The sequence below is a fragment of the Chelonus insularis genome, unplaced genomic scaffold (assembly GCF_013357705.1).
Source record: "Chelonus insularis isolate UGA/USDA-ARS -01 unplaced genomic scaffold, ASM1335770v1 contig_3_pilon, whole genome shotgun sequence".
Taxonomy (NCBI): domain Eukaryota; kingdom Metazoa; phylum Arthropoda; class Insecta; order Hymenoptera; family Braconidae; genus Chelonus; species Chelonus insularis.
Window position 1 is genome coordinate 412,144 of NW_023276556.1, and position 26,478 is coordinate 438,621.

Below are 26,478 nucleotides of genomic sequence, written 5' to 3' on the forward strand. Positions count from 1 at the left end.
TGGCTTTTTTGATTTTAGCTAGTGAGCTGTTAATATCTGAGAGGGAGAGATGATGGAGTTTTGATTGGCAATACAATAAAACAAGGGGGCAAAGACGAAATTGCCGACAAGAGGTCCGGAAGTGGCTAGAATGTTGAGCGGTGTCTCGACTTGCCTGATCATAAATTACTATAGCGTTGGTGTATCAAACGTTTGGCGTATTCCGCTTGTGATGTGATGCGTATTATGATACGCTTCAACGATTCAATTTTCTCTTGTGTTATACATTACGAGATGTACGTAATTTTGGAAAAGATGCTCTTTGTAATATATTGGATCACAAATATCTACATTCTCTTTATTGTTATTATTATACACAGTGGACTTTGTAATAAATATTATATAGATTCTTTATAGACTCAACTTTAAAGATTATCATGTCTTTATTCTTTCAATATTTAACCCTAAAATATTCATTGTTTTTTAAATTCTATTTCACAGGAAAATTGTTAATATTAGTCTCTCTCTATCTCTCTTTGACTTTACCTTGCTATTACACTGCAAATCCAAGTTCATTCTTTTTACATATCTAAATGTGTTAAATATGACGTCACTCATCTGATAAACATTGTAGTCACTTTTAATGCGTTTCTAAGTGTGTAAAAAGTGACTACAACACTGCAAATCCAGGAAAGTTCAAGTATATATTATTAGTAATAAAATGCTTAAAGTGTTTAATAACTAAACACCTAAATGTTTACAATGTTGAACACGATAAACATACTATAGAATTTTGGTAAATGGCAAGAAACGATTAAAATTCGTGTACAAATTTACTATAGTTTGTTTATGGTGTTTAACATTGTAAATACTTTAAATGTTTAGTTTCTAAACACTTAGATTTATGTTGAATGTTAATTCAATGAGTGACGTCATGTTTAACACGTTTAGATGTATAACAAGAATGCACTTAAATTCACAATGTACTGGCAGTAATATTTTCTTAGTTACTACAATTTTTAAGTGAAGAGGAAATGGGATTTTTGGATAAATCGATTAATCTTAAAATGTCCTCCGAGTTTTCGATTTCAGAAAACTACAAACATGATGAGACTTTTGAGATCTATTTTTAACATTTGTTTCTCATACGATTGATGACTTCTCCTAAGAACTACTGAGGACAAACTACATCCTAATTTTTCAACCTGGGGATGTACATATATGTTCACCCCTATAGGGGTGAACTTGTTTCACTCTTTCGTGATATATGAATTCTACTTCAATGATTAATTTCATTTCAGTGCTTTTTCAACTGTAGCAATCTATTCTGCACTTTGAAATTTTGTGAGTAAATGCGTAATCGTCAGGTCTCCAGTACTTCGAACTGATTGTCATGCAGTTACTAAGCCACGTATGCTATTCTGCAACGAGCTTAGGGTGAATAGTGAATAGATTAATAGTTGGGTGTTTGTAAAGAGATAAACGAATTGATGAAAATAGAGAAAGGTTTAGATTTGAATTAAACTAATTGTATCTTTAATAGACTGTTTGTTAATTAAAACAATGAACTATTAAATATTACCAAATCATACTTTACAAAAATTGCCCAGAATATAAGCGAAAGAATTCAAAATTACTTCCGAATGGATATTTTTTACTCACAATTTTAATGCTAAACATTTATCCTTCAGAGGTATATCACTCTGCCAAGTTCATAACTCCCAAATATTAAAGTCAAAAATATGCTTTTATCTCCAATTTCTATAGGTCTTATATAACTTATAGGTCTGCATGCCAAACTGCTAGTTTTCGACAGAACTGCAAGTCCTTTAAGCTCTAAATATAAAGTTTATGCAAAGAAGCCACTCCATGGATGATTACAAGTTAAATGAAAAATTTATTTTAAAATTAATTTTCGACCTTTCAATAAAGAAGTAAAAGCTTAAATGTTCTGAATAGTATTTTAACAAACAATAAAGGCTAAATGTTTGATAAAAAAAATTCTTTAATGAAAGTTGAACTTGATCTGGGAGCCCTAATGTTACTATAATTGATACGGGTAGTTTACATGGTTTTTATATCATGTGATAGAAAGTATCTTCGTTGCTCAGTCCAATTAAGTTATTGATTATTAAATGTAACATTAAAATTGTCAGTAATAATAAAAATTGTCTAGATGGTTTATTTATTATTATTATAAACAATTATTGTAGTAATAATAGTTGGAATTAATCCAAGGAAGTAAAGGATTTTATTTGATTACAGCCATAAGCAATCTCATAATTACTGATATAAAGTGTAGTAAATTTACATTATATTGCTTTTATATAATTCATCGTCATAGACAAAATACGTTAATTATCTTTATTTATCTTTTAATATTATTATATTCTCTGATACATGTTTTTTTGTTGAGGAAACATGTATTTTTATGTTTACACAACTTTCTCGATAGAAAAGTTGATCAAAAATATTTTATCACCCTCTGTTTTTTTTTCGTAATAGTGAATAAACCCTGTATGCAGTTCCCAATATCTCACTTGTTCTCCGGATGTATAGGTACATACTTTTTTTAGGATATCGTAAAGATTGGATTTTTGTTTTGAAAATAAAGACTCCGATTTGAGGTAAAAATTTCATCTAATATTCATTTTAGATCAGTTAATATCAGTTTTCTTCAGGTCAAGAAATCAATTGATTTTCGAATTTTGTATGTTATTTTAAATAAATCTAAATTTAGTAGATTTTTTGATAAAAACTTTTTTGAGTAGATTGAAATTGTATTAGAATTTTTTTTCTATTTAACAGATGAATAAACATATTTTTTTTCTAATTGCAAAAGTTTAAATTTTTTTTCCAGTACTGAAATTCATTATAGACTATAACAAATTTTATGACTTGACATTATTTTCATTTATTAAAAAAAAAACTGAAAACATAAAATTGTTGAACATTAAAACTTTTATTTACAGTCATTTTCAACCCAAATAAACGAAAAAAAAAACATATAATCGTAATTAAGTTTTTTTTTTTCTTTTGATTAAATAAAATAAATTGACATACTTCAAGAATTGAAATAATTGAAGGAAATTTTTTCGTATAGAAGAAGAAAATAAGGAAGAATATAAAAAGTTGAATAAAAAAATCTAATCACTTGGAACATATAACTCAATATATCAAACAGTTATGGTTCGTTTTTCTTAGGAAATATTTATTTCCCCTGCTAGAGAAAATGCAGTTCAACACTTACATCAAGCTATATTAGAGTTATCATAATGTCATTTATATTCACAATTTCTGATAAGAAGGGAAAGAATAAGTTTAATAATTTACCGAAAAATATATGTATAGTACAATGTAATTATTTTAAATTCCTTTTTCATAATTTATGAGTATTATCAAATTGGTATAAATAATTTATAAAAATGATAGACATCACTGCTGCCTAGAGTTATAATCTATTGAACAGTCGAGAGTTTAATTCAGTACAGCTATAGCCTACAGGGAACATAACATGGTATAGTCTGCTTAACATGTATATTTCATAAAAAATATTTTACAGGAAAACATCTCTAAATGTGAATCAATCTAGTAAATCTTTTAACAGTTCACCATCTGCTGTACTGACTAATATTGGTCCATATATTAAGGATCATATAACTTCTCATGTCTAATATTTCTCCTAAGAAAGGTTCAATGGTCAATATAATATTGAATACATTTTGATGTTAGAATATTTTCTAATATATTTTATATATCAGACCACTTTATTCTCAAGTTACATACTATCTTCATTAAATCATCAACATTCAATATTAATCAATTATAATTTAATCCCAAGAAAAAAAATCTAATCATTTAAATTAACACTTTTTATTGAGTTCTCGAATACTTTCTGATTCATTTATTCTTTTTGCCAATCAAAAAAAACAAAAAAATGAACAAATTTTTTTTAACCTCTGTATCAACAGAATAGAGCTAAAACAGCAATTCTGCTCATCATTGACATTAGCTTAAAAAAAATTAACAACCACTTACTCACCACATTGTTAAAAAAAAAAAAAAGCGTACGATCACATTCACATAAATAGTTTTTTCTATGATAAAAAAGAATAGCCGTAAGCTGTATAGGATCAAGGATCAAGGAAGCCTGCGTGCAGTTTTCTGTTGAAACTTTCACTGGCAATCTTTATTAACTAGCTATTCATACAGAAAGAAGGAGTGGCTTGCTTTTAGACATTTTATATATATATGAACTTTGCAATTGCATGAGTGTGGATAACTGAAGTAAAGAGATTTAATTAAAACATTCAATATTTTCCAATATAGTTTTAGTTTGATAAAAGCTTAAAGCTAGACAACAGCTAGAAAATATTGACACGATTTTCAAAGTGCATGCGAAAAAGATACTGAGTACCCTAATGCTCAGCGGGGGAGTTATGCTAACCGGCGTGCTCAAACCGTATCGTTGGCTCCTATTCTATCTTCCCTATTCCATCTTCCTGCTGAGTAAAGTGGCGGCGGTTCGGGCGATCAGAAGCGCACGGCCGGTTCTACGGAATGCCGTGTCTAGCATAGCAGCTCCCTTCCCAATTTCATTCGTACTTGCTATCTTTCTCTTGCGTCAATTCTCTGTTTTCAATGTAAGAATCTTGCAGACGATCTTCATTCAATGCTCCTCGTATATATCATCATCCCCTTACTCCAACGCGTTTGGAATTACTCATTTCGTACCCTTCTTCTCTACATGTATATACCCCACACGGTTCTCATAGTCGATATTAAATATCGTATGGAAATGGTGTAAGGAGAGTGGATGAGAACCACTGTAGGACTTAGCATGACAGAGACAGAAGACCGTGAATGAGAGAGAAAGGAAGATTGAGTAGAAGAAGAAGAGAACGAAAAAGGTTGCGAAAATAAGAAGGCGATAGGAATGAAAGAATGAGAAAGCAAAGAGGTTGGCCCTGTCCATATAAGACTACTCGGACGCCCTTTGCCGCCCGTACCTCCTTCCCTTTCGGTCCCTCGTACACGAGCCTCGAGACTCTAGAGATCGTCCGAATACGGGGGTCTCCATATCTTTAACAGCCGTATTCACGGCATCACGATCATCATGGCCCGCTGAGAGAATTATTCACGACTTATATATATATGTAAATATACGTATATATGTACATGAGTGAGAGAACCAGGAAGACAAAATAACAGTTGATTAGCTTTGACTCTGTTGTTATTATTTTTTTCGCTTTATATCCAATACTCTAGACATAACTGCTCAGTATGTTTGCAGCTTTTTTTTTAGTACCAATGCTCTGTAAAAAATTTCAATAATCATGTCTCATTTTTCTCACTGGTTTTCTGTACAATAAGTAAGTCTAATCTTTATTGGTTCGGTTTGCTGATAAAGATGTGTAGACGTTACTAAAGACGTCATTAGAGCATTGTTGAAGCACTAGACATGTATGCTGCACCAGAGCATTATTCAAGCACAGTTTTAGTAAATAGAAGTTTGCTTGAATAGCACTAAGATTGTGTTAAAGGGCTAGTGAGGGGTAGATTGTTTAATGAAATTTTACCTGAGAGTTGTGAGTTTTAAGTTGAACTAATTTATTTGTTATTAATACTTTTTGATTAAGATAATTTAATGTTTCATTTAGTTAAGTCAACAGTAAAATTAATAAAAAATTATGAGTTTATTACTGAAAGTTAAATTACTATTGTGAATTGCAAAGTATTCTTTATTAATTTTTCCAATTTTGAAATTATACTATTATAAAAAGAATTATAATAAGAATGTCGAGTATCCTCAAATTTATCTATTAATGATATTCCAGAACTACCAAATAAAACAATGAAAAAGAATTGAGAGATCAAATGTCTAGGTTTTATTCCGAACGTAGCATTTCAATTCGTTCCTGCAAAAGGTTTCATTCTTTCTCAAAAAAATGCTTGCGGTGTACTTTTTAGATATTTTAAAGAATCACAAAATTATGCGTAATTCTTTCGTCAGTTTTTTTTTGTGATCAACGTGGGTTAAAATGTATGAGAATATTAAAAAATATGGAAAATAATTTTTCGAAATTGAAGTATTTATAAAAATTCATAAGTTTAAATTCTCTCATACGAATAATAATAATAACGTATAATTCTTTTTCAATTATGGCTTAATATTAAACCAAGCCTGTACCATGGTTTGTGTTGTTAGCATCAGAAATTTCTATGAGAGATCAAAAGATCTCTTTTCTCTACATGAAATTCTTTGTATAACAACTTGTGCTAGTCGTGTAATAGCAATTTTTATTTCGATTATTCAGTTAATTATTTCAATATCTAGAGTTGTTAGAAAAATTTACATTCACTCTAAATATTTTGAATTAAAAAATAAAACTCCCATTGGACTTATTTAAACATAAGTAAGCTTAAATTAGAATCAACTTAGATAACTTGTTAATTGTTTTACGATTAATTAAAGTTTATTCGCAAAATCTGAAATTCATTTAAGTTAACTCTTGTTGACGTTCAAATAAGTCCAACATAAGTTCAATGTTTTAAGTCTGGATATGGTCCAAAACCTTACCTGTCAACAAATCTAAAATTTTATATCATCAGATGTAACTTGAATTTTATTGGGAAATTTTTTTGCCTCGACATCATTCGAATTTTATTTTTTAAAGTTTAATAAGTGTTTTAAATAGCTATTTTTAAACTACTAATTATTTATAAAAAAACAAAATAATTGAACAATCAGTGCATACAGAACCAAGCCTTAATAGTTTTAGATTTCAACCTGATGCTATTTAATTCCAAATTTTATTAAGTCACATTTCTACAGCGACCCAATTATATTGACGCTTACCCCATTCGATTAGCGATAAGACAAGACAAAAGAATACTTATAATGTCACGAAGGAGTATAATAGAGAGTGCAGCTTAGTTGAGCATCTACATAAATCTGCAAGCCATCTGCAAGATTACACTGTAACCAAATGTATTGTTTTTTATTTCATGAAAACTAGATAATTTCTCCTGCAAGGAATAAAGGATGGAAAACTTGAGGGAAGTTGTTAGAACAGTGTACATATATATTTTGAAGAAAGAGTACGAGGTGAGGGAGGAAGAAGTTTGTATGTTTGCTTTAACGATCGGTCGGTCTGTTGACTCAAGTGGGCCGTTAGCGTGGCATCGCTAACTCCCACCGTCAACTATATTCTCATTTGAGATCTCTAACTCAGTCGATCTTGACTTCTTTCGCAGAATAGAAAGTAACCGAAACCCGTATATTAACGAGATCATGTTGATAGGTTTAGATGATTGTTCAGCAATAGGTTAGGTTAGGCTGAATAATTCAGGAAAATCGATTTAATCATCTGAAATGAAGATGATTGGATCGATTGGTAGAGGAATGATGGAGGTTGGTGAAAATTTCTAAAGAGCTGCAATGCTCAATTAGTAAACTACAATAACTAAAAAGGACGAGGGAATGCTTTCAGGGTCACCGCAGCGTGCGGGCATCAGGATTTAGCTGACGTGTTGAATACACGCGTGTGTTCAGCATGTGCGCCTACCACGAATGATGTCGAAATGAAAAAGAGACAAAGAGAAGGGTGAAAATGAACGCTATGGGAAATACATAAGCTGAAGTAGAATAAAGTAGTAAATAGGAACCTCAACAGGACGTCCTTAAGCTGCTGAAAGTGCCGTTGGGCTTCACACAAAACTCCTCGGATTCATTTTATCTTGTTGCACGATTTGAAAAAATTTGCCGCCGACACTTGAGTTTCAGGTCATTATGTATATTTTCAAAGGTAACTCTGTCTAGTCTTTTATTGTTGATTTTTGCTTAGTTTGTCTACATCAGGTAGAACCTCGTATGATTTTTTTTTTTGGTCTGCATGACGAGGTATTTCGTCATTTTACAAGTAATGCAAAATAGAAAGTTTTTCAACAGGATGGAAAATATATAATTGTAGCCTGTGTGAAAGATAAGACGCACTAAATAGTGAAATGATTAATGAAAGATTGAAGCGACAAGAATAAATAAATATATGCGCGATGAGTTGAACGTAAGTAGCAAGAGCATGACAAAGATAATGAAGGGTTGAGGAGGTGGAAAGCGAGAGAATAGCCGGAGGCCCTCCCACGATGAAACGTTGTGTGTGAACGCCGTATGGCTTACACGCTTGATTATATTCTATATTCCAACTTCTACGAAAAAAGAGTGCTCTTAATTTATAAACTCTGAGTTGTGTATGCCGAGTGGATTTGACACTTCAATGTTCTAAAGAAATTAAAAATTCATTTTTTTTTTATTTCAAGTGAAAGAGATATTTTATCAGATGTCTGATCGAAACCGTGAAATTACTTTAATGCTAAATTATTTTCAAATAATTTAACCCTTCAACTTTGTAATAAATTATGGATTATGAATTTTAAACGATATGTAATTAGTGAAGTGTTATATAGTTGGAACTCTAATGAAGATAAAAATCAAGTTGAATTCAATTCAATGTATTTAAAAATACATTTCTGGTTATTGAATAGTCATGATCTGTCTTTCACTTTTCGAAGTACGATTGGAACTTTTTGCATTTTTTTTTTCATCGTTTTTTTCTGTCTAGAGATGGATTATGTTGGTGGGAGTGTGATAGGAATATTTTATTTGGAGATATCTTGGAAACAGTTAAACTATGTTTGATTTAGAACTGATTTTTCGATATATCCTGCGATAACCTGAAGGTGATTGGACCTTGAACTGAATCCGTTAAGTTGTTTCCGAGTTGCTTCGTGAAAATATGATAATTTATTATTTCAAAAGTTGGCTTCATTTAAATAACTTTACAATAGCTTGACGAATTTGCCTCGAAATTTAATTAGTTTTGAGTTCTTTTGAAATAAAAAAAAGATGTTCCATATGAAGATTTATCTAACGGTTCTTGATAGCGGTGGATTAAAAATCTTATTATAATTTACAGGAAATATCTTATTGGGTTTCAATCACCGCTTAAATTTATTTATAAAAAAATGATTCAACATCGTAGTTTTGACATTGACACAATAAGAAACTACTCGTTATTTTTTCGATGAAACCAAAATTTTCATATTTTCAGAAAACTTTGGTATATATAATAATGCATCAAAAAAAAATTAAAATTTGAAAAAATGATTAATTTTAAAAAAAGTGTATGTCAATGATCATGATTACAAGATATTAATGATTAATTATGATATTCATAATTTTTCTATATATAATATGTCGATGAGATAGAAATTATAATTATAATTAATATAAATATAATTATAATTAATTATAATTAATATTAATAATCGCTATATATAGCTGTAGTAACTAGTCAAATCAGTGTTTCAACAAAATTTTTATTGTTTACAATTGGATTTTGTCTGTTTTTAACTATCATACAATTTATTTATCTATTGTAATTAATTATAGTAATATTCAAATAATTATTTGTACGCTGTATAAAATTTATAAAAAGATAGATAGTCTGTTGACGATCTATATAACTTTAGAGTAACTGGAAGCCAATAAGTGAACATCACCCAAAAGATACATAGATAGTTGAAACTAAAAAAAACTGAAAAATAAAATACACTCATACATTTTTTAATATTCAAAGCAAAATCTAGTTAACTAAAAACTATTAAATTGTTTATACACGTAGAGAAAGGGATGGTAAATTGTTAAGATAAGTTCAAAAACGCTTATTGCGCTTTTTGTTTATCAATTTTTCTACATATTAATTTGCTTTTTTCTATTTATTTTCTATTTATAACTACTTTTTATCTTTGTTCATCCTTTGAACTTAAGTGTCCACCTATTTCTCAAAAACTCTTCTTTTTTAATGAATCTTAATTCATTTTTGGAGTATTTTTGTACAAAATTGAAAATACTTCTTCAACACTTTCTAAAATTTGTTTCCACAGTCAATAGTTTAGCTTTTTCAGTGAACCATTCTTCGTTAATCAAACTGAAACGGTTGTAGAAACCTCACAATTTCAAGATTTAATTAGAGGTTTACATTCACTACAACTTCATTCCTTTATTTACATGAATAAAATTGATTTTATTTCAATCAGTGAAAAGTAAATTATACATGCACGTTATTAAAATTTTTTCCAACTGAATATTTAATTATTTTTTACAAGTCTGTTATACTGCATTAATGATAAAAAAAAAATAAACTTTTAATTCGTAGAATTCAGTTATGCCAGATTAAATAATTCCAAAGAAATGTAATCATAATTAAAAATAAGTAAATGATATTTTTAAAAAAACTGGAAATTAATTTCAAAGGCTATTTCGAAAGCTTCCCAAATAATGCTGCGTATGCATTTTAATAAAAATCAATCAATTCTCCTTTGATTTGAAAATAACGGATTAAGTAAATATTCAATGATTATAAGCAATTGATTTATCTGTTTCAGTAATGAATTCAATCTCACATTATTTTTATAGTCAATAACATCAAAGAAAAATTAATATGTCTCATAAATTCTCATACAATAATTAATGAATTATTAATTCGTATTCAGAATGAATCATTTAATTTTTTTAACATAATTTATTTTTTATTAATTCAATTAATTAATTAATTTACGAGTCATTTAAAATATTTGACTTAATTTCCCTGAGAAGAAAGTTTAATTTTTATTTATCTCATTTTGTATTTTAAAATTAGTGACTAGATATATTACGGAAATTTTCTAGCTAACTTTCCACTGCTTTAGTATTTTATGAGCCTTAAATTTACTATAATTTATTATGATAATATTAAAAAGTGTTAAATACAAAAAACTATGACTGGGAATTCTAGAGATCAAAGTCAAATTAAAATATTGCAGATTTAAATGCATATAATAGTCCAGTCAACACATTCCAAAAATCTCAAGTATTTTGAATATTAACCGATTTAGCTTTGCAGACGACAATGTGTGAAAAGTATTCATGACCACATGTAACATGCAGCTTTTTGTTTATAAAAAAAGTTTTTCTCACATTAATATCTTGAGAACAGAGCCTCGGAGATCAAAACATGCTGCGTATCATTTTTAGAGATTTCTACAGAGAATACAATAAGACCAGTCTCTGCTCTGTACGAATAATAATTATTGAAATATTCAATTGTTTAAAAAAAAAGTACTGCGGTTTTTAAACAATTGATTGTAGTTCATCAACGAATGAACTTTTTGTTTTTTTTCTTTTTTTTTTTTTTGATAGAAAACTACATTTATTCTAAACATATAAGCGAACTCGGGACAAAACGGATTTTTTGATTTCTGGAAATTTAGTGAGGCAAAATGGATCCTGCGAAGCTGTTGATACCAAAATTTACACTGATATGAAAATATACCTATTTCTTAAATTACATTATTATGTGTTTAGTCATTTTAAAATTAAAAAACCCCCCTTTGCCCCATAGATCCGTCTTATCTCGAGTTCCCTATAGAAATAATCGATATTATTTCAATTCTGGAACTTTTTAAGATATTAAATAAAGATAACTGAAAAGTGCAAATTTCATTCGTTAATGTTAAATTGCTATATATAAATTATAGAACCTTGCCGCACAATCTATAATTTGTTTATGGAGGTTAACATTGAACACGTATAGATATATTTACTATATTACATTTTGGATTTATAGTGCAAAAAATGGCTGTAAAACCAAATCAATTAAAATTCAACAAACTCTAAATATTTCGAACTCTGTTCGAAGTGTATTGACTGGACGATAAAGTGACGAATTATTTCTAGATTGAAGAGTTTCGTCTGTAACTGAGACATCTTCCATACTGTATATTCCATTCTGTATAAATGTCTTAACATTAAAAAAAATATATTAATAAATTCTTGACTTCCAAGTTGTATTTCAAATACTTGTGTATTATGATAAGTAGAATCTTCATAAGACATCTCGTATCTATCTCGTGGATCTATAACGGATATAAAATTTTTACAAAAATTATTGCGCGAAAGACCGTTAATTTTGAACAGCATGACAAGAAAGTTCCCTTTGCATAAATGAATATTATTTTATTTAAATATACAACTTTTAAGTAAATTACTGTAATTTCATTGAAGCTTGTGACTTTGTCTTTATATTAGACATATCAAGATAGAATGATGGTCATTTGCTCCAGATGTAATTTGGTATTTACTGTCGATATGAATATGTAAACATTTTCTTTATGTTGTTACTAAGTTCATACGTTTATTATAATTTAAGTCTGTAGAAACAATATTCATAAGTCACAAGTTATTATAAAAAAATCTTTGGAAAGATAATTTTTAAATAATTGTTATTATAAAAAAATGTGTAATGATAAGAATAAAAATAGCTAGGTACATGCAAGTACATTATTACATAATATTCATTTCAGACAGGAATAAACGTTTCATATCCCTTGTAATTATGCACATGAAGTTTAATGTACTGAAAAAGAATTCTGTTCCCTTAACAGCCTTGATTTCTACTGTATCGTATCTACAAGTAAATAAGCAAAAGCGAGAAATTCAGCATGTAACTACAACATGTTTTTTATTCCTAAAAAATTAATTTATTTACATAAACATTTCCTGGAGTATAAAAAATGCTTTAGAATAGACAATTTAATAAAACATGTTCGAAATAAAATGAAAAAATTGATGATGATGTGGCTTAATAATATTACCAATCTAAAATCCTCAATATTGTAATAGTAATTCGATCATAAGTGGAAATATTTTTTATAGCTACGTAATACATATCTTTATCTGCTGATGATTTTTTTTATGATAAGGGAAAAAATAGAAAATCGAGAAAAAAACCCTCAAAACAGTCAGACATTGCTGAGACATAATAAAACCTTGACTGTTATGACCAATAATTTGTAACTTGTTGGCAATTTCTGTTTCTTCACAAATTTTATTTCAAGACCCAGCTAAAATTAAGACTTTTGTAAGAATAAACATGACGATAGAAATTTTATTTCAATAAATTTTAAAATACAACTATTTTTTTTTTACTAGTAACAATACAACAATAGAAGTAATAAAAAAATGTTTCATTGCATTAATACTCTTCATGTATCTTTATTGATGGATACACATGGCTACTGTTGCTTGTATACCTCGCTTCAACACGATCTTTGTTATCCAGTAAAGTTTCTATCACGGTATCATTAATTTTAAATATGATCGTTATGATGGAATAACTATTTTTTACTTTCTTGTAGATTTTCTTGTTAATGTTCATTGTATCTTATTAACCAGTGATGAGATAATGTCAATTTTTATGAAAATTAGCCCTCTGTCTACGTGGATTCTATGAATATTTTCTATTTCTTTCTAAAAGAATTATTTTCTTGCTTGACAATTATTTCAATCGATTCCTTCTATCTCCTTTTCAACGCTTTATAGTCTCAATACTTTGACCATTTTTTCAATGTCAAACTGTCGATACAATAATATTTTTAGAAACGTTACTATTTCTTTGCTTATATAGCAAAGTAATATCTACATCAGAATGTGTATTTGTTTAATATTTTTTCAATAAATTTCAAATAATTTTATATCTTTTATTAATTAATCATTTCAATGTTTATTTTCCATTGCGCCATTCAATTTTATTTCTAGAATTTCATTAATCATGTTCCTTTGTACTTTTTCTTCAAAAATTCATTCAGTAATTTATTGTGGCTATTTCGTTATTTTTACGTACAATATCTGGGTCTTTTATTACTAAGAATCATACAATTTTTCCTTTTACTCAGAATCTTATCATCAATAAAAAAAAAGTTATCCTTATGCACACATTTAAAATCTTCCACAATAATAAAATATATCATGAATATAAAAAAAAATAGATTTATTAGCAAGGGTTTATCTAAAAACATTTTGCAATATTCTAATGATTTAAATTGCAAAACTATAGTAAGTTTTTCTCAGTTTGCCTTTGAAAAAAAAAAATTACACACATTAGGTGCGGCGATATGTCATGACTCACATCGAGGTATGTTGCATTATTTCAAAACTACAATGTTCTCAGCATACTGAATGACTTGATAATTTTTATTGAACATGTTTTTCTAGCCAACACTATGAATCCAATAGGAAAACGTTATTTTTAGAGAGTAATCATTCTTGATATTTCTTTTTTTTATTTTTCTACAACCACTATATCAACCACTATGTAATTACTGTGTATCCGCAATAGTTGAATAAAAAAATGCCAATGAAATGAATAACATGACCTAGGAAGAAGTTTTTCTGCTTTTTACGTTGATAAAAAAAATTGTAGTTTTTAAATTGAAAATATTTCATCAGAGTATGTTAATTATTAGTACATTTTTAATTTATATTAGAGGGAAAATTTCTATTTCTAATAAAGCAAATAATTCTACTGAATTATTACCAGGAAAATTCATCAACTGTTTTTTAAATAATGGAATTAAAATACACCTCCTATTATCAGTTAAAATTGTTTATTCAATTATTTGAACAAGAAAAATATTATTGATGACGAGAAAAAGAACTCTTAGTTATTTCCATGAAAGTTTTTAGAACTAAAGTAACACAAGTAAGGTTTCATGGCTTACTATTCGTGCTTGGGGCGATAATTTTCCAGGGATCAGACCTTTGTGTGATTGCGGTTCAGCAATTTTCAGCACGGCAGATCGTATTTAGAATGATTAGAAGTGTAACCCTGGACTTGATGGGCACGCGTGTGCTGTCACAATTATACTACTATGTAATATTCGACAAGTTTTGCTCGTCAGAGAGACTCTCCAGAGATCCATGTATATATATACATCCCCAGAAAAGTAATATATATATATAGAATAAAGGTATTAGACATTGGAGAATATGCTGTCTATGTAGACTTTGAAGTTTCGAGCTGCCTATGTTAATAATTCGAATTATTTCTGCGGGTTTTGCACCCCATTCAATGGTTTACATATTATAGCATTAGAAAAGATAAATATAGAGAGTGGTACTGAATGTAAATGATATTCACTGCTATGCCTTTCGTCAGATCTCTTGCCGTTTACTATGTTGTAGTTATACTTTGATAAAAGGGCTTATTTCAGTATAAATGAATCAATTTGTTTCAGATTGCCCTCAGTTTTGATTTCATTATGAATAAAATATATATTTTCAATACAAATATGGAAAAATAACAAAAATGAATAATTTATGTGCTTATAAAGAAAACTTATAATAAGAAGACACAAAAACGAATTAAGTACAGATTTAGTATATTATACATTTCTGATAGGAGAACTTGGGGCAAAACGATGTTGATACAACAGTTTGCACTGATATGGAAATAGATCTATTGCTCAAATTACAATATAGTGTATTAGTCATTTTAAAATTTAAGAACCCCGTTTTGCTCTATAGATCCGTCTTGTCCTGAGTTTCTTTAATAAAAAAAGACATGAGAAAAATGATAACAGTAAAAAGTTGATGTGGATTGTTACAAGTAATGTGGATAGTAAACAAAGTGGAAATAGATTACAATGAGAAATTAATCAATCGATTATTACTAATAATAGATAACATATTTATTCAAATTATTTCAGTCTTTTCTTGGAGTTTATTTTAGATTTTTTCAAGATATTTTGAAAATTTATTTTTCAAGACAGATTATTAAATATGTATTATAAATAAAATATTCCCTGTCTCCAATATTCTCTCACTATTTTCAAGAACTCCCCAAAGTGTATCTGACAAAAATTGTATTTGACGTTTCAAGAATGGTTGAATGGGCTCCTATTAGAACCCTCTTTTTTTGATACGCTTCAAGATAGCCGTAAGTTTATTATATTGTTGGCAATATTTCTAGGGAAATGATAGAAATGAATTTCTGTAAATAAAATTTATTTCATTTACAATGTCTATCTTTTAATTTCTATTTAATCCAATTCTAACTAAAACATTAAAGCCCCGATCAATTACGAGACACGTTTTTTTTGTTATCATAAGGGAAATTATACAATTACGATCCGTGTACTAATTAATAACATTTATTGACGATGATTAGAACTGCAAGTTGGGAAAAGTTGAAACACGATAACGACCGCTTAATTTCCGAGTTTCATCAGTTGGTAACCTAGTGGGTGTATCGAATAATGATGAAAAAAAGGATAAAAAAGTCAGATGAAGCAGAGCAGAGGAAGACGCGGCAACGAGAAACAGGTTTTGCAGGTCACTGATGGGATATACGTACATATAGAGTACACATAAGAAGGGTCTACGAAGCGTGACTACCTGACGACGTAGCCCCCAGGCACACGAGTGGGAAATGATGAAACAGGTGCTTGTAAAAAATTCGACGAGATCTAGACTTTTTACACCCTCTTTTTTCTTGTATCGAGTGTCCTGACGCTATATACAATTGCACGCTCAGTAACTGGAAAATATTTCTTAATATATAAACAAAGCAAAAATATATAAACAAGCATCGATAGAGAAATGTGTCGCCTGCATAAATGAGTGCAAAAAAACTCTAAAGAGAATAAATAAATTGTAGAGTGGGAGAAAGAGGCGCGACAAACGCGTTGGCGAATTCAGAGGGAGAACGAAAGAGATTCCGGTAGTCGCGCGCGTTACGTAAAAACTCGTCGGATAAACCGAACGAGGATAACGACGTCGTCATCGCCATGATTACGTCCCCAGTAGTCCATGAGTTTTGTTTTATTCTTTAGATTTTTATTATTATTATTATTATTATTGTTATTATTATTATTATTATTTCGTTTTTCTTTCATTCAGTCTACTCATCGGCAATCTGTAAGGAATACATTATCATAAAATAAAGAAGATAAAACAAGTCATTTTCGGTTAAAAAAATCATCTTTATTATCGGAAATTTTTAGTATTTTTTTTTAAGTAACGAAAATTACTCAGTCACTCTTGTGAGCTTGAATGTATACTTTGGATCTTAAATTAAAGTTTTAATGCAATTGAGATATGGTTATCTTGATTTCTTTCATGCGGGTGCAATTATCAAGCAAATAATTAACTAATAAACGCATTCTTTTTCATTATTAGTAGCTTCAGGAGTTGTGGTAATAACGGAAGAACATCTATTCTTCCCATACATTCAAAATGATTTCGAAAGAATTTTTTTTCATTGGAAAATTTCATAGAAGTTTTATACTTTAATAAATAATACAAAAAATTTTAATGGTTTTTTTTCTCCAAGGTGAATACAATCGAAACTGCTAGAACTATTATATTTTTATGTATCAAATAAACACCATTGCCTTTAATTCAAATTTGTAATTGGGCTTCACTTAACTTTTTTTATACACGAAAAGAATTTTTGCACTAATTGTAAGTGTAAAAAATGACAAATGTACGATTCTCAATTTAAGAATACAAATTTAACTATTACTTACGAGTTGCGAATTATAATAATTACTTAAAAAAATTCAAAATTCATTGATGATTATAAATATTTGTACTTCTAGAATCCAAAAAGTATAATTGTTATTTTCACGTACAATTGGTAAAAAAATTCTGTATGTTACAATTTTATCAAATCTCTCACACATTGAGAGAGTTTAAAATAAAAGTTTAATCACTGTGGAAAAACATTTCGTTACCGTAACGATATTCGTTTTAGCGTATGACTTAAACTAAAGTTTCGATATCGTAAAAAAAACCTTTAGTTACTATAAAGAAGAAAAGCTTTCGCGTAGAGGACATATTAACAATGATAGTGGAGGCAAAAAATTCCATAACCACTTGAAACATTTAATACAAATATTTAATTAATTTAAAGCACGGCTAATTGAAAATAATTCAATTTCACATTATTAAAGAAGGCATTGATTCTTGCAGATTTATGTTACCATAACGATACTATTTAATGAGGATAATTTTGAACTCTAAATTCTTAGATAAAAACACGTATATGTATGTGTAGTTTACACACATGCATGCAGTTTGTATGTGTAGTAATGTGCGCGGTCAAATATCGAACTATAGCTTCTACAGCATTTGAAGTATAGAGCAGTTGGTTTTCATGTTTATCAGACATTGCACAATGACTTCATAAATGAGTGGATGGAACCTCTTATACCAAATTCGAGAAACGTTTTTCCGAGTCTTCAGTAGTATAGCGGTAGTATCCCTGCCTGTCATGCGGGAGACCGAGGTTCGATTCCTTGTTTCTGAGGGCAGCTGCCATGAAGCCCAAACAGCCCTCTGTTTTCTCCAAGTCCAACAGTAATAGACAGATCAATCATGCACTCTTATCATGTGCTACAATATAGTAATAAACAATGTTGCTAAGTTTATGCTAAATATTTACAGCGCCTTGCACACAGTGATCGTTCAGTTATAAGTCTCCAGCCCCCAGCTGCCCTGTAATTGTGCAGATTTTGTGATAGTTTTATTACAATTTGTATTACTCTATATAAAATTACAATTTAGTTAAATAAAAAACTTGTTCACTTCAAAAAAAAAAGGTTCGATTCCTCGCCGAAGAGATTTTTTCTTAACGTTATGGTTTTTTTTTTGTTTAAATGTACTCATTTCCACACCACTTTTGAGGTAGAGTACAAAGCGCGTTTTTTATATAGTATTCCCAGTAGGCCTAATCAATAAGTTGTCATTGAATGCCTTATTGAATGAATAGCTGTAAGTCAAAAATAATTAAATGAAACTTGGAATAAAATTAAATCATTATTGATTGATAATGGTTACATAGCTCATAGCTATGTTAGATTAAAGTATATTCTTTCTCGATATGAGCCATTAAATATCATTCATTACGAGAAAAGAATATCTAACTACCCCGGAAGAGAATAGAGAAACTATTTACTGACAAGTTAAAAATCAGATCGGTTGGATTGGTATTTTGATTAAATATTACACGGAGAAAAGTAAATTGTAAATTTTACTTCAATAAATAATGGTCTGTCGCTTCGAGTACAAAAATGGCAATGAGAAATTGTTTGATTAGTATACATTACAACTGTTTCTTCTAAAACTTTAATTACACATTAAAATTGTGATATTTTATATCTATTTTTGTATAATTTAAAATTTGGATTCATAATAAAATTTTTACAAGAAAAAGTTTTAATGTATATTATAATCAAACAATTGCTTATTGCCATTTTTGTACCCGAAGCGACAGACCACTACTTATTGAAGTAAAATTTACAATTCATTTTTCTCCGTGTACTTAAATTCAATAGAGAACTAGAAGACCAAATATCTGTACATAAATAAGCACATATTGGAATTATTATATTCTCAATGTTTATTATTGCTCACTTAAAAGTTATTTTAGCATTTAAATAGTTTGTACGAAAATAAGCCGATTTGTAAGAAAAGTATCTGTCTTGAAGAAATCTACGTTCTTTCCTAAAAAATCAAATTCGATTATTAATTACAGAAAATTGAGAAATCAGAATAATTAGCATGTTCTTGAAGACTTACCATTAATCATTGAAGAACTCAGATTGGTTTTAAAGTCAGCTGAAATAATTATTTACCCTAAAAAAATATAAGTGCTCTTCAGTGGTCTGGGTGCGACTCGAAAGGTCCACACGACTAACTTCCCAGTGGAAAGAATGATAACATTGAGCTAGTTTACCATTTTTTCAGTTCTTTTATTCTGCATAGAAAATGGCTGGACCGATTTTTTCGAAAACCTTATCAAAATGATCGCTTTAATATTATTGGGCAAGAGATGACTGTTTGAATACTCTGGGAAGAATAAAAAATACGAATTTTTTTATGTTTACTACAGTATCGTTCAATGCAGTTTAAGTCCCACTGCAAAACAAATTTACGCCCCACGGAAAACTACAGTCTTAGCCTCCGAAGAATTTGTATTCTTCCGACAAAAATACGTTTTCTTACGAGAGAAATACGTGTCAGAATAAAACTTTGTTTTCCCGTAGTGATTAAACTTTTTTTTCAGTGTATTCACTATTAATAGTTCAAGAAGGACTCAGCTATTTTCTGTCAAATGAGCAATGAACACAGGATTGTGAATCCAACGGTGGGATTTAACTATCAATTTTTTAGAGTGCAGAAGACAGCTCTGTTTTATTTGCTTTATTTAAATGTAATATCCGTTTGAATAAATTAGAACATTTTTTTTGTTGCAACTCAACTGCACTATATCAGTTGTTTCCTCAACTAATATGTTCAACAAAAACATTATAACTTGGACACGTAATTATAGTTGTACTTAGAACGCACATACATTGTAAATTGAAGTGTGGTAAAAATGAACACACATAAACGGATTCAATGTTAACTGCTATAAACAAATTATAGAAGTTTTGTAGTTGATTTACATACACTTTAGGGTGTGTTAAAATCTGTTGGTTCATAGCATTTAACATTAAACACGTTTATGTGTGTTGATTGTAATACGCTTCGATTTGCAGTATAGAGATGATGTGAAGGTAAAACGATCCTCGTACTAAGAATGTGAGACAAATGTCTAATAACAATTAATAAAATTAATTGTTCAATAATCGAATAATATCTCCATATATTAGTTTTCATTTGATGTTTGTGTAAACAGCTGTAAATAAATGAATGATCTTTTAAACTATTTAATTTTGATTTCAATGTAAAACTATAATTAATCGACATTCATTTCTATCATTAAAAAGGAAAAATTGTAGTTGAACGTTTACCGTAAAATATTTTGATTGAATGATCGCAAAAAAATTTCATTATTCATCCTTTTAAATGTTTATTGAATAAAAAAGTAATAATTGTCCATAGTATAAACATTTTTTGAATATATTTCTTGAAACTTTTGATTTATTTCCGTGATTTACGTCGAATCGTAACATAATCAATCAATTTCAGAATTTTCTTCAACCTATCCATTCCTTTCATAGAAAAAAAGCGACCAGGTGTAATTTCCGATAAAAGTCACTTCTTTTTTCCAATGGTAACTGTAAAATTTTATCGGATTTCCAGTTCTGGTAAACTGACAGTAAAATTCAGTATTTAAACTGATTTTATATGAATTAGTTTAAATGAACAGTCATTAAAAAATATTTTTTAAACAATTTTTCTAGAAATAAAATAGTGAATGTCACTGCACAAGAATGTACCTAACTAACTCATTTTTAGGGAGGTCAAAAATGCAAATTGACAAATAATTTACTTTCCTGAAATAACTGTATATTGTTTAAATTATGTCATAAATTCTATTAATTTAATTTACATGTTAATATAATTCAAAGAATATATATTTTATTTCCTTATACGACGCAGATATTTTAATTTATAATTTATATAATTATATTAAAATATTTTGAAAAAATTAATTTAGTGCAAAATGATTGTTATACGTATACTTATATAAATAAATATTTATTTAACATATAACTTCATTTATTGACATACTACGTAATTTTGTATATAATATAACATATACATAATTTTGCCACCACATATAAACACACATATTTTATATATTTTCGTATATTATCAATGATATATTGATTTTTTATGTGAGTTCATTTACTTTCTTGAGAAAAATGGAAGGTAGACATTCTAAAATTCTTTAATTGATTAATCACTCAACGTAGTAGGAGTATTTTTAGTGCAGTATATATTTCACTGGTATAAACAGTGGTAGACTTATTGGGAATAAGTCTACCACTGTTCCCACATAGTAAATGAATATTCACTTTTTTGTCCTCTATTGCGTGATTTTGAATAATTCATTTTTAGAGAGTGCGAAAACAGCGGAAATTTGCGGTTCCAATTAAGAAAGGGAGTTTCGTTAACTTGAGCGATATTACAGGGGTTAGAAAAATAGTAATTCAATGTACTACTTACATTCCATGCTGAACGATTAAAGACAAGTTTGGAGTAACAGTGATCTAAATTAGTCTCAGTTGAGCTTCAGGTACTTATTTAATTACCAAATTTCCAGTATCATTTTATTCTTAAATAAAGAAATTAAAATTCCACTTAAACTCTTTGGTGATTAAACGAAACTTTGTTGCGCAAGCAATAAAATTCATCATTATAAAAAATAAAATTGCCTTTAATTCATAAAATTGAAGGAAAGTGAATTTCACACTAATATCGAAATTATTGTGTAGGGATATTTTTTATTATTGAATTTTTCCAGTGTCGTAATAAAGCATGTTGAGGCTTTTAAGAAACAGTTATCAGTAATACTTGTACATACATATATATTTATATGTGTAGAACAAAGGTGGGGAAATTTAAGAGTGTGAAATGGAATGTCTATGCGAGTGTCTGTGTGAATCTAAGAGACTACATTACCCTTGACGACCTGTTGCTACCCCCTCTCTTTTTCGCAGTCTGCCTTTTCTTAGCCGCACATCGTTTGGTGTAGTGAGCGAATGACTAACTCACCCTTTCCATGTGTAGTTTTTTCTCCTTTTTGTCTCTCCAAAAAATGCGATCTTACATTAGAGATAACGCACCTCTTAGTGGATGTACTTCAACGAAAGTATATAATTAATTTACAAATAATTTGACGGTGGAAATTGAAGGATTTGTTTTTGTTTTTTTTTCATGTGCTACAGCCTCGGGAGGGGGTGGTCCAATGTTGGTCCCTCCCGTGGCCCCAGGGGGAACAGGCAGCCGTCAGGTCGGCGATGCCGGAGCTAGAGGATCACAAAATCCCATCCAGGGGACAGCAACGACGTTGTGGCCCCTTGCGCCTGCACAAACTACTAGTCTGTCAGGCAATCAGCAGACACATGCAACACCACCTCTAGCTGCTACCCCTGCACCTTCACACAATCAAGGTTAGATTTCATGTTTTATACTTTTTTTATTCTTCATCTTTGGGAAGGGTGAGTGAAATAGGTTTTACATGACACATGAAATATTTTTAATTTATGCATGGAACGAGTTACTTATTAGGATTAATTTGCAGATAATTAAAAAAAAAACATTAGAGACATTCAAAAATGATAGAGTTACTAGGAAAATTAAAAAAGATCCAAGTCAAAATTATTCTCAATTATTGAATTGTTTATTTATAAATAATATTGACTTATAAAATCAATCAACAACAGATAAATTTATATATTGACAGAAATAAAAAAAATATATATTGGAGCTAACTAATAAATATTAAAATTATTCTTTATATTTAATTTTATTTAATGTAATCACTCTAAATTCCAATGTTGATAGAGAATTAATCATCATCAATGATACTTTTTTTTAACTGAAATCACGAAGTTTCATTGACACAATGATTCAATTATAAATGAAAAACCATAATAATTTTTGAGTTAATAAAAATCACACTGAAATGATTTATAAAATAATGTTATAACTGGGAACAGTTATAACAAATAAATTTTTATGTGCTCGGAATTATATTATCACAATATATTTGGATGAGAGACACGTAGACTCTATGTCATAAAATTAGCTGTTACAATTGATGCCAGTGGAAAGGACAGTTATAATAACAATAGTGATACGTACTCATTTTTTCCATAAAATAAATTATAAAAGATCGTGAAATGCACTGAAAGCAAATATTATCATTGTTTAATAAATTTTTTTGATGTAATACAATGAATATAAATATTTGTTATTACTATTCTTAATTACTGAAATGGAAAAAAATATCTCTAAATGTAACAAAGAGTAAAAGTAAATAAAAAAGAAACAATAATAATTAATAATATATCACTGTTGATTTAAACAAAGTAAATGATTTTAGTTACATTAACATTGTCTTTAATTCTCTGATCATTTCTCACTGACTGTTACATTGTTTCGCTTTATGATTGACCTGTCTCCTATTTTATTCATTATCGGCTGTTTGTTGAATTAAATAGACTCACGGATAATACAATAGAGCTAATGTATGAAAATTTTAACTCGGATATGCATGAGTCGAGATGCTATAAAGTGTAGGAACAAAATGATAATGTGTTGGCAATTTTTATTACATTTGAGCAGAAGCTATGACTTTACTTTTAAAATAATCATCAACAAAATCTCCTTGAGTCATTCATTAAATAAACGTTAAAAATTAACGTAAAATCAAAAATGGAAGATAAAATTTTTTTAATGAGATTTTGAAGACTTTTTGGTATACAATCAGCAACTAAACCAGTAACATTTTTAAGAAATTACTTTCAAAAAAGTTGGGCACATGTAAAGATATGTTGTTTGAGCACATTCCCATCAATCCACCACACACGCGTCGCAATCTCCCTGTGGCGGTCGTTAAAGCATTACGTTTTACGTGACGCGATAGAGTGTTTTTGGCGACTATGAGATAGGGTAGAGACTTAACCATACTAAACCACTTAACTTGTAAGTGCCATAGTTTCTTAAGTATGTGTGATATAATAAAATAAAATGTGTTATGATATAGTTTTTTATTAAGACGACCATCTTTAGATTTTAACTGATATTTTTTTTGTAGAATATCACTATCAGTTCTAGTCTGCAAGAAAAAAAACTTCAATGAAGTGACAAAAACTCGAATCCCTGTTGATGTGCTTTTGAATGATGTCAACATGAAATTTATGAAAAAATCGCTAAATTTATTATTTAATTCTTTTTTGATTTGAAAATAAATTTTTTTTTTATTGTATTAAAGAGCATACTATTTTTATAATAAATCAATGCTTGTTTAGTAATGTTTATTAATATAATATATATTGCTAATTTATTTATTTAAAGTTTATTGAGTATTGATCTATCTATGAAACTTCACTTCAAAACCTAACAAGTGTAGTTATTTACAGTATAAACTGTAGTTAAACTATGCAAATTATCAGATTGTGGTAATTTACTTTGCTTAAATATTTCCGTATTTTCACGAATAAGTTTTCTTTTTACTTTATTTAAACAACGAGCATAGTTCACAAAAGAAAAGTTATTAGTAATTTTAGGGATTAATATAAAGCTTCTTTGAGGAATAGTATTTTTTACTTTCACTATAACATTTTTATGAGGCATAGTAAAATTGACGTAACTCCAAAATGCTCTAGTGTTCACGTAATACGTGATAAAAAAATAAAACTTATTATAAAAAATGTTGTGAAATTTTTTATTATGCTGAATGAATAAACTTTAAAAGATGAATCATTATTTTGCCAATAAAATTTATTATAAATGCTGAATGCCTTTCTATTAAGTAGATTCTGTCAGCAATGAATGTTTAATGTTATATGAATTTTGTATTGATTAGAAATGAAGTAATAATAGTGCTCATCACGAATAGTTAAATATTTATGAGATTTATTATAAATATTCGTGATAAATTATAAAAATAATAAATAAATTTGAAGTGAACAAATTAATGTATATTTATCACGAACGTATCATGATTTTTCATTATGATGAGTTCATGAACACTTGTGTTCAGCACAAAATGTACTATAAATTTATGTTAAAAGTTATGTCGTGCATGCATTTATTTAGAATAAAAGTTCTATGATGCTTATCATGATTTTACAATAATGACGATGCTGATGAACTTTTCATATATTCAAAAAAAAAAAAAGAATTACATGGCTCTAAGTCACTAGTGAGTTTATTTATCAACATGCTAATCCTGAATTCATTTACGTAAGGTGATTGTTCTAATTATTGACTTCGTCTCAACTCCACTCAGCTGAGTTCATCATGTAAATCTGTTTCTAACTTTACTTTTAGTTTTCGCATCTAATAACAATCAATTTATTTTAATGATTTGTTTCTGATTTTTAACAACTATTCATTCATCATATTAATTGTATTAATTATTCTATTTTTAGGGTAAAAATTAAATTTAACAATCATAAAAACTAGAAAGTTAGTGTGAAAAATTTTACAATCTTTTTTTAAACTTATTTAACCCATAATAGTCAGCTACTGAACTAATTGATCAACAATTAGGGTAAGCTCCCTATTAAAGTATTTACTCTAATTGGATTTAACTGTAATTGAGCTGCTAGGTGGGTTTTTTTCTTTTTTTTTTGCAATTTTAAGAATGAAAAAAAAATCAACATTAACTGAGTATTGTATAGTATAGATATTTCTTTATAAGAACAAATTTGGACCATTTGCGGTCCATAATTTCCTGGCGTTTTTAAAACTTTTTTACCACTTAGATGAACTAATGACCTTTAATTATCATAATAATTTAAATTTTGTCATGATCAAAATATCATTTGAGCTTCGTTTAAATAATTAATATATGTTATTTAAAAATTAAATTAATCATTCGACTTTTATAATATGTACCAACTCTGTTATTCCCTTGCTTGGTTCATACATAACTGGAATATTGCAAGTAATTAATAATTAAGTCGAACGGTCAAAAAACAGAAGTAATTAAGACATTTTTAACTTTATATGTATCTACAATTAGTCAAAAAAATTTATGAAATATTCTTGACCACAAGGAATACTGTTAATAATTGATCATGTTTTCAACTGATACCATTAATTAAATCCATTAATCAAAATTAAATTCTTAATTATATGAGTGTACAGTATCA

The 26,478-nt window shown here is 28.6% G+C and overlaps 1 protein-coding gene across 4 annotated transcripts in view; it reads left to right on the forward strand.

The window, feature by feature from the left end:
- Nucleotides 1–26,478, forward strand: part of wge (winged eye) — a 65,110-nt gene that overhangs the window by 17,749 nt on the left and 20,883 nt on the right. For all 4 annotated transcript variants that reach the window (XM_035085537.1, XM_035085538.1, XM_035085540.1 and 1 more), the window contains exon 2: nt 22,540–22,764. In XM_035085537.1, the coding sequence (XP_034941428.1) occupies nt 22,560–22,764 (205 nt within the window). In that variant the 5' untranslated portion in view covers nt 22,540–22,559. The remainder of the gene's footprint in view (nt 1–22,539; nt 22,765–26,478) is intronic.